Source organism: Rhineura floridana, chromosome 3 (assembly GCF_030035675.1).
Source record: "Rhineura floridana isolate rRhiFlo1 chromosome 3, rRhiFlo1.hap2, whole genome shotgun sequence".
In the NCBI taxonomy this organism is placed as follows: domain Eukaryota; kingdom Metazoa; phylum Chordata; class Lepidosauria; order Squamata; family Rhineuridae; genus Rhineura; species Rhineura floridana.
This window is the reverse complement of record NC_084482.1, coordinates 135909828-135918925: the sequence shown is the minus strand read 5'-3', so window position 1 is coordinate 135918925 and position 9098 is coordinate 135909828. Positions and strand designations below refer to the sequence as shown.

Below are 9098 nucleotides of genomic sequence, written 5' to 3'. Positions count from 1 at the left end.
GATTGGATGGAACTGTGTCTGTCCCTCTCTACATATAGTGACTTATGACGGCAACCCGTTACTGCAGCCTACTGTTCATATTGCATGTTGGAGGAAGCAGTGAGAATGAGTGAGCGAGAGAGTGTTGTAGCAACTATCTAATGCAGCCCAGTATTATTAATCCTGGGTGGGTGAGAGGATGACAGCAATTTACGATAACCCTGCAATGTAGTTCAGTATTAGTCCTACCGGGGGCAGGAGTTGAGGCTGAGAGCACTTTATGACAATCCTGCAATGCAGTCCAGTGTTTTTATTCCCATGGCCGGGAAAGGGGGGGGGAGAGAAAGCCTGAAAATAGCTTACTATGATCGTGAAATGTAAATGTAATGCCTTCAAGTCGATTCCGACTTATGGTGACCCTCTGAATAGGGTTTTCATGAGGCTGAGAGACGGTGACTGGCCCAAGGTCACCCAGTGAGCTTCATGGCTATGTGGGGATTTGAACCCTGGTCTCCCAGGACATAGTCCAACACCTTAACCACTACACCACACTGGTTCTCCCTCATGAAATGTAGCCCAGTGTGATTAAGTACTAACACAGTAGTTCTGACAAAGTCTACTCAGAAGTAAGTCCTATTGAATTCAACAGAGCTTAATCCCAGGTAAGTAGAGTTAGGAACACAAGGTAGTCATAATTTTGTACAACGATTAAGATTGTTAAATAACTGTTAATTTAAAATATTATGGTGGAAGGAAGCTATAGCTGTCTCCGACGGTTGTTATTTTCATAAAAAATCCTAAATACATATTCATACAAAACACTTCGGGTGCCAGCAAAAGCAGATGATCAACCAAGGAAAACTGAATGGCTCCCTCAAATCTTCTCCCAACCCCAAACCAGCGTTGACGTGAATGTAGAGGCGCTATGTGTTCCACTTTTAGAGCGACGGATCGCCATATCCTTTTTCTATCTCTAGGTACCACTCGAGTCCACTGTTTCATAGCCGGACAGGTATACTTGAGACACTTCTGGACTGACCTATCTGATATTATGAAGGGAGAGAAATGGAAAGTGAAAAAGAGGCTGTGGATTTTTCCGCGGGAGTCTTTCTGTTCGTGGCAATGTGCAGATAGTTGGATAAAAGTTTTCGAAATAGATGGACGGGTCTAATACCGGGGTCATGACGAAACTTGCAAGCCTTCTCCTCCCCCCTCATTTTCTACGTGATGGTAGCGCCTGAGGCGCGCTTTATTTGGCGGTTCATTCAGACAGGGAGAAAAACGCTCGGTCGGAGGAGTCAGGACAGTTTTCCTACGGTTTAAGGGGGTATGTTGGCGCGGTTATGTCTGCCTCGGAGGAAAAGGGGGGCGGGAGTTGTTGCTGGAGCTGCTTTGAATAACGGGGCGTAGTGTGGTGTAGTGGTTAGAGTGTTGGACTACAACCTGGGAGACCAGGGTTCTAATCCCCACAGAGCCATGAAGCTCACTGGGTGACCTTGGGTCAGTCACTGCCTCTCAGCCTCAGAGGAAGGCACTGGTAAATCACCTCTGAATACTGCTTACCATGAAAACCCCATTCATAGAACATAAGAACAGCCTGCTGGATCAGGGCAGTGGCCCATCTAGTCCAGCATCCTGTTCTCACAGTGGCCAACCAGGTGCCTGGGGGAAGCCCGCAAGCAGGACCCAAGTAGAACACTCTCCCTTCCTGAGGCTTTCAGCAACTGGTTTTCAGAAGCATGCTGCCTCTGACTAGGGTGGCAGAGCACAGCCATCATGGCTAGTAGCCATTGATAGCCCTGTCCTCCATGAATTTGTCTAATCTTCTTTTAAAGCCATCCAAGCTGGTGGCCATCACTGCATCTTGTGGGAGCAAATTCCATAGTTTAACTATGCGCTGAGTAAAGAAGTACTTCCTTTTGTCTGTCCTGAATCTTCCAACATTCAGCTTCTTTGAATGTCCACGAGTTCTAGTATTATGAGAGAGGGAGAAGAACTTTTCTCTATCCACTTTCTCAATGCCATGCATAATTTTATACACTTCTATTATGTCTCCTCTGATCCGCCTTTTCTCTAAACTAAAAAGCCCCAAATGCTGCAACCTTTCCTCGTAAGGGAGTCGCTCCATCCCCTTGATCATTCTGGTTGCCCTCTTCTGAACCTTTTCCAACTCTATAATATCCTTTTTGAGATGAGGCGACCAGAACTGTACACAGTATTCCAAATGCGGCTGCACCATAGATTTATACAACGGCATTATGATATCGGCTGTTTTATTTTCAATACCTTTCCTAATTATCCCTAGCATAGAATTTGCCTTTTTCACAGCTGCCGCACACTGGGTTGACATTTTCATCGTGCTGTCCACTACAACCCCGTAGTCTCTCTCCTGGTTGGTCACCGCCAGTTCAGACCCCATGAGCGTATATGTGAAATTCAGATTTTTTGCTCCAATATGCATAATTTTACACTTGTTTATATTGAATTGCATTTGCCATTTTTCCGCCCATTCACTCAGTTTGGAGAGGTCTTTTTGGAGCTCTTTGCAATCCCTTTCTGTTTTAACTACCCTGAACAATTTAGTGTCGTCAGCAAACTTGGCCACTTGACTGCTCACTCCTAATTCTAGGTCATTAATGAACAAGTTGAAAAGTACAGGTCCCAATACTGATCCTTGAGGGACTCCACTTTCTACAGCCCTCCACTGGGAGAACTGTCCGTTTATTCCTACTCTCTGCTTTCTGCTTCTTAACTAATTTCTTATCCACAAGAGGACCTCTCCTCTGATTCCATGACTGCTAAGCTTCCTCAGAAGTCTTTGGTGAGGTACCTTGTCAAAAGCTTTTTGAAAGTCTAAGTACACTATGTCCACCAGATCACCTCTATCTATATGCTTGTTGCTGACACTCTCAAAGAATTCTAATAGGTTACTGAGACAGGACTTTCCCTTGCAGAAGCCATGCTGGCTCTGCTTCAGCAAGGCTTGTTCTTCTATGTGCTTAGTTAATCTAGCTTTAATAATACTTTCTACCAGTTTTCCAGGGACAGAAGTTAAGCTAACTGGCCTGTAATTTCCGGGATCCCCTCTGGATCCCTTTTTGAAGATTGGTGTTACATTTGCCACTTTCCAGTCCTCAGGCACGGAGGAGGACCCGAGGGACAAGTTACATATTTTAGTTAGCAGATCAGCAATTTCACATTTGAGTTCTTTGAGAACTCTCGGGTGGATGCCATCCAGGCCTGGTGATTTGTCAGTTTTTATATTGTCCATCAAGCCTAGAACTTCCTCTCTCATTACCACTATTTGTCTCAGTTCCTCAGAATCCCTTCCTGCAAATGTTAGTTCAGGTTCAGGGATCTGACCTATAGGGTCGCCATAAGTTGGAATCAACTTGAAGGGAGTCCTTTTTCATTTTCCATTTCATCATACTTTGGACACATATGAGAAGACATGATTCAGTAGAAAATACCATAATGCTGGAAAAAACAGAAGGGAGTAGGAAAAGAGGAAGGCCAAACAAGAGATGGATTGATTCCATAAAGGAAGCCACAGACCTGAACTTACAAGATCTGAACAGGGTGGTTCATGACAGATGCTATGGGAGGTCACTGATTCATTTGTTTGTTATGTGCCTTCAAGTCGGTTATGACTTATGGCGATCCTATGAATCGGTGACCTCCAAGAGCATCTGTCATGAACCACCCTGTTCAGATCTTGTAAGTTTAGGTCTGTGGTTTCCTTTATGGAATCAATCCATCTCTTGTTTGGCCTTCCTCTTTTCCTACTCCCTTCTGTTTTTCCCAGCATTATGGTCTTTTCTAGTGAATCATGTCTTCTCATGATGTGTCCAAAGTATGATAGCCTTCATTTCATCATTTTAGCTTCTAGTGACAGTTCTGGTTTGCTTTGTTCTAACACCCAATTATTTGTCTTTTTCTCAGCCCATGGTATGCGCAAAGCTCTCCTCCAACAGCACATTTTAAATGAGTTGATTTTTCTCTTATCTGCCTTTTTCACTGTCCAACTTTCACATCCATACATAGAGATCGGGAATACCATGGTCTGAATGATCCTGACTTTAGTGTTCAGTGATATATCTTTGCATCTGAGGACCTTTTATAGTTCTCTCATAGCTGTCCTCCCCAGTCCTAGCCTTCTTCTGATTTCTTGACTATTGTCTCCATTTTGGTTAATGACCGTGCCGAGGTATTGATAATCCTTCACAAGTTCAATGTCCTCATTGTCAACTTTAAAGTTACATAAATCTTCTGTTGTCATTACTTTAGTTTTTTTGACGTTCAGCTGTAGTCCTGCTTTTGTGCTTTCCTCTTTAACTTTTATGAGCATTCATTTCAAATCATTACTGGTTTCTGCTGGTAGTATGGTATCGTCTGCATATCTTAAATTGTTGATGTTTCTCCCTCCAGTTTTCACACCTCCTTCACCTTGGTCCAATCCCACTTTCCGTAGGATATTTCTGCATATAGATTAAACAAATAGGGTGATAAAATACACCCCTGTCTCACACCCTTTTCTATTGGGAACCAATCGGTTTCTCCATATTTTGTCCTTACAGTAACCTCTTGTCCAGAGTATAGGTTGCGCATCAGGACAATCAGATGCTGTTTCACCCCCATTTCTTTTAAAGCATTCCATAGTTTTTCATGATCTTCATAGTCAAAGGCTTTGCTGTAATCCATAAAGCACAGGGTGATTTCCTTCTGAAATTCCTTGGTCCATTCCATTATCCAACTTATGTTTGCGATATGATCTCTGATGCCTCTTCTTTTTCTAAATCCAGCTTGGACGTCTGGCATTTCTCGCTCCATGTATGATAAGAGCCTTTGTTGTAGAATCTTGAGCATTACTTTACTTGCATTGGATATTAAGGCAATAGTTCGATAATTACTGCATTCTCTGGGATCTGCTTTCTTTGGAATTGGGATATATATTGAATGCTTCCAGTCTTTGGGCCATTGTTTAGTTTTCCATATTTCTTGACAAATTTTTGTCAAAATCTGGACAGATTCAGTCTCAGTAGCATGTAGCAACTCTATTGGTATGCCATCTGTTTTTCTTCCAAGTATTTTAAGAGCAGCTTTGACCTCACATTCTAAAATTTCTGGTTCTTCATCATATGGTTCCTCCATGAATGAATCTGTCATCCTGGCATCTCTTTTATAGAGTTCTTCAGTGTATTGTTTCCATCTTCCTTTTATTTCATCTCGGTCAGTCAGTGTGTTGCCCTGTTGATTATTCAACATCCCTACTCTTGGTTTAAATTTCCCTTTCATGTCTCTAATCTTTTGGAATAGGGCTCCTGTTCTTCCCTTTTTGTTGTCCTCTTCTATTTCTATACAATAACTATTGTAATAGTTCTCTTTGTCCCTACATACTACTTCTTGTATAGTTGCATTTAGAGTTCTAACCATGCTTCTATCTCCTTTTGCTTTTGCTTTCCTTTTCTCTTTAACCATTTTAAGAGTTTCTTCATAGGGTCTCCATAAGTTGTAATCGACTTGAAGGCACATAACAACAACAAATTGTTTTGGCGAGAGTGTCACTGAGCATGTTTTCTATTGCCTTGCTTCCTGTCCTTTGTAGTTAAAGCAGCTCTCCACGCCAAACAGTGTTTATGCTTAATCTGTATTTCAGGCATCTTCAAAATTTCAACTTTTTTTTTTGCTACAAAGTGTAAAGTAGACAGGGGTGGCTAACCCCCAGTTGAGGGGCCTGAACCAACCCCCTCCCACAATTTTTTATAGCCCCCAAGACTCCATCAATTTTTGTGGCAATGGTGAAAAAATTAAAGTAGCACTGTGTCAGATTAGTGGAATACCCTGATGACAATACACCATATCTAGCCAAGGACTGTTGCTGGCAGCAGCTCTCCAAGGCTGAAACAAAAGAAAAGCCCTTCTAGAAAACAACAGAGGTGAAGTTAGGTAATTTTAGACCTCAGTCTTATTGGTTCTAAGGGAGATCCCATCTCCCCGCTCTGTAGACATGAAGCACACAATATACATTTCTTTTCTCCCCTTCCCCCACTTCCATGCTTCTACATTCATATTTTAGAGGAAAAACAAACACGTTTGCCAAAACCTGAAAAAAAGTGCTCTTAGCATGTGTAGTTTTATATGTTATACTCTCTTAAATCATGGTACTCCTATCAATTAAAAAACAAGCGATTAATATATCCAGTGACCCAAGGAGATTCTGAATGCCTTATATTTGGTTCATACAGACAAATTACATATTATAAACTTCTTGAAGATTTAACTTGAATCTCTTTCTTGCTTCTGACAACTTAACTAAGATGAGTTATCTATATACATTATATCCTGAAATTCTTTTTTATTTACTCCAAATTAATTTATTAAGATAGTAAGAAAAGTATGACTAAAATCATGTTAACTTTAGAAAGTCTCCAGGGGTGTTTACCAAGATGTCTGACAAGAAAGCCAATAAATGAGTATACTTTGTTTTCACTTAAGTGTGAGAATTTTAATCTTAAGTTCGAGTCAAAAGGTCATTATTTGGGGGAAAGCTGTTGCTGGCTGAATAGCTATTTCATTTTCTTTTCTGTAGGAAGGCTGGTATCTGAAAAATGAGTAATAATGATCTTCAAGTTTATGAAAATGAAATCCAATCTTTGGAGGAAGAAATTAAAAAGTTAACTGAAGAATATGAATGTAGTCAACATGGATCTATGGCTTATTCTGATGGGGAGATAATGAAGACTATGTATGCATTTTTAATTTTTCTTCTTTGACATGTTCCTTTAAGGATTTTCTGATTGGGCAAGTTAGGCATGTTGAAATTAATGGGTTGAATTGGTTGAGTGTGTGTATATGTCTGCATACAATCCATGCATCTCAATTTGTGTTGTACTTGTAAACATATGAGCAGCCCAGGCCTATGGTCTTGGATCAGAATACATGACTGAATTCAGCGGGGCTTGGGATTGATTCTTGGAGAGTCATCAGCTTGGTTTGGACAGTAATGTAGAAGATTGTCTTTATCCTATATGCAGTTAATGTGAAACATACTTTCTGTTACTCAAATGTAACATAAGAGGTAATTTTTAACAGATGCCTTATTGGCAGCCAGTACATGCAGTTGTTGGGAACCTGGTGCTTTGGGATTGGAAATAGCTTTTTTCCTGTAGTATACATGTTTTCACATGGTATCTATTGGAGAAACAAAATTAATTTTAACACTAGTGTAAAGAATGGGGTGGACTTAACTATTGTTGCATACAACTTGTTTTTCTTTCTCTTTTAGTCTTCATACAGTATGTTGTAAAATGGAGAGTGAACTGAATTGTCATTGTAATACAAACTATTACATTTGTTAAATTTATAGCTGAAATGACCAATTTACTCATTTCGGCCTGATTTAGACATAATGGTCTTGTTTAAGTAAGCCATGGTTCATTGCAACAAGAATAAATTGTGTGCTTGTCTGCTTCCTCCTTCCTGAATGCATCTAGCTTTGGCACTGATAGCTTGTTAAGCCACTGTTTCCTGTGATACCCTACTTGAATCTAAGAGTTCCCAACATACCAGAATATGAAACCAGGATATTCTGATTTGTTGGGAGCCCTTAAATCACAGTTTACCAGCTGAAACATCACAGGTAACTGTGATTTAATGCTAGGATGTTAGCGTCAAAGCCAAACATGCAAGGGAAGGTAGAGAGAGCGAGGATGGAGGTGTTTGGTACACAGTTGCTAAATAAAATATGGTGTATTGGACTGAGATCATTACGTTTGAGATGACTGTTGGAATAATGCATATACTTTACATGTGAACCTAGTTCCTGTGCTAATGTACTAGAGTTTGAAGTAGGTTTCTCTTCTTGATGACAGCTAATGAAGTTTTTCTATTGCAGGAAATCTTTTAAAAGAAAATCCCAGGAAGAATCAAACCAATATGGATCTTTTCCAGACTTGAAAACTCAGCTTGACTTACTAGAGTCTGACCTCTTCTTCATAATGAAATTTACAGGCATTTGCTTCACACATTATTCTAGGAAACCTGTGGAGAGAAGTAAGCATTTTTACTTATGCCACTATCCACCCAAGATCTCTTTCCCCCACCCCCTGGTATGTGGATTTTCTTGCTTCAGCCTTAAACCTGTCAAAGTTGGCCCACAAAGGTGGGGGCTGATATAGATCTGGCCTGCTGTGCCAAAAGGTTTCCCCATCCCTGCCATAGAGGATTGACTGGTTCTGACACCTTTATCACTTCGATGCCACATGAAAAGTCCTTGGTTTGCCCATTCTTTTTTTGGTTATGAGGAATTGTTGCTGCTGTAAGTGAGGAGCCCATGTTGCAGCTCTCTGGGTGTTTTTAGTGTTGTTGTATTTTCATCCGTTTTAAAAATTTGTGCTGAATTGGCTTTATTGTAGTGCTGTCTTACTTATTGTAACTTGCCCTAGGATCGTATGATGGGAGGGCTTGTAACCGAGAATTTAAAAAATATCTATTTCATTCACCATTGTCTTCAGAAATGGCTTGATGGATCACCTTGGGAAGCTCACAAATGGATATATATAGGAAAGAACCATCCCCAGTTGCTTGCCCCCAGCCTCTGGTACTTGGGAAGATAGTGGACTTATATACACCTAACCCTAAACTAGCATTATTTAGCTTTTGTGATGTCCGAACTCAGACAAATTGTGGTTAATCTTAACAGTGGTTTATTGAAACAAGCCAATGTCAAAACTGTGGTTTGTGAAAATGTCATTAAGCTTCACTGCAGTTTCAAGTTTGGCTGACATGTTGATCTAAAATGGGACTGTAAGCTTACAATCTCTTCCTCTTGATCTTACTGGGGGGATAGGGGTAGAGTCCATGAGCCCGAAGCCTGCTGTGAGTTGTCCTCATAACACTAAATTGTGGTGTAGCATTGCAATCAAATGTAGCCAGTGTCTCAGTTTGATTAATTAAATAATAAAATTCTTTTTTAGTTATTGTACCTGATAAACTTCGCTATCTTTCATGATTTTGTTTAATCCTTTTTTAAAAAGCCATTTAAGATAATGGATATTATCACTTATTATGGCAATGAATTCTACTAGTTGATTAAACAATGAACAAAGAAATATTCCCTT

The 9098-nt window shown here is 40.3% G+C and overlaps 1 protein-coding gene across 4 annotated transcripts in view; it reads left to right on the top strand.

Moving 5' to 3' along the window:
- Positions 1-9098, top strand: part of CENPP (centromere protein P) — a 267372-nt gene that overhangs the window by 157 nt on the left and 258117 nt on the right. For 3 of the 4 annotated variants that reach the window (XM_061618070.1, XM_061618073.1, XM_061618072.1), the window contains exons 1-3: positions 1025-1306; positions 6569-6724; positions 7874-8031. In XM_061618070.1, the coding sequence (XP_061474054.1) occupies positions 6588-6724; positions 7874-8031 (295 nt within the window). In that variant the 5' untranslated portion in view covers positions 1025-1306; positions 6569-6587. Of the gene's footprint in view, positions 1-1024; positions 1307-6568; positions 6725-7873; positions 8032-9098 lie in introns of those variants that run through there. The other variant, XM_061618071.1, reaches the window with a different exon arrangement.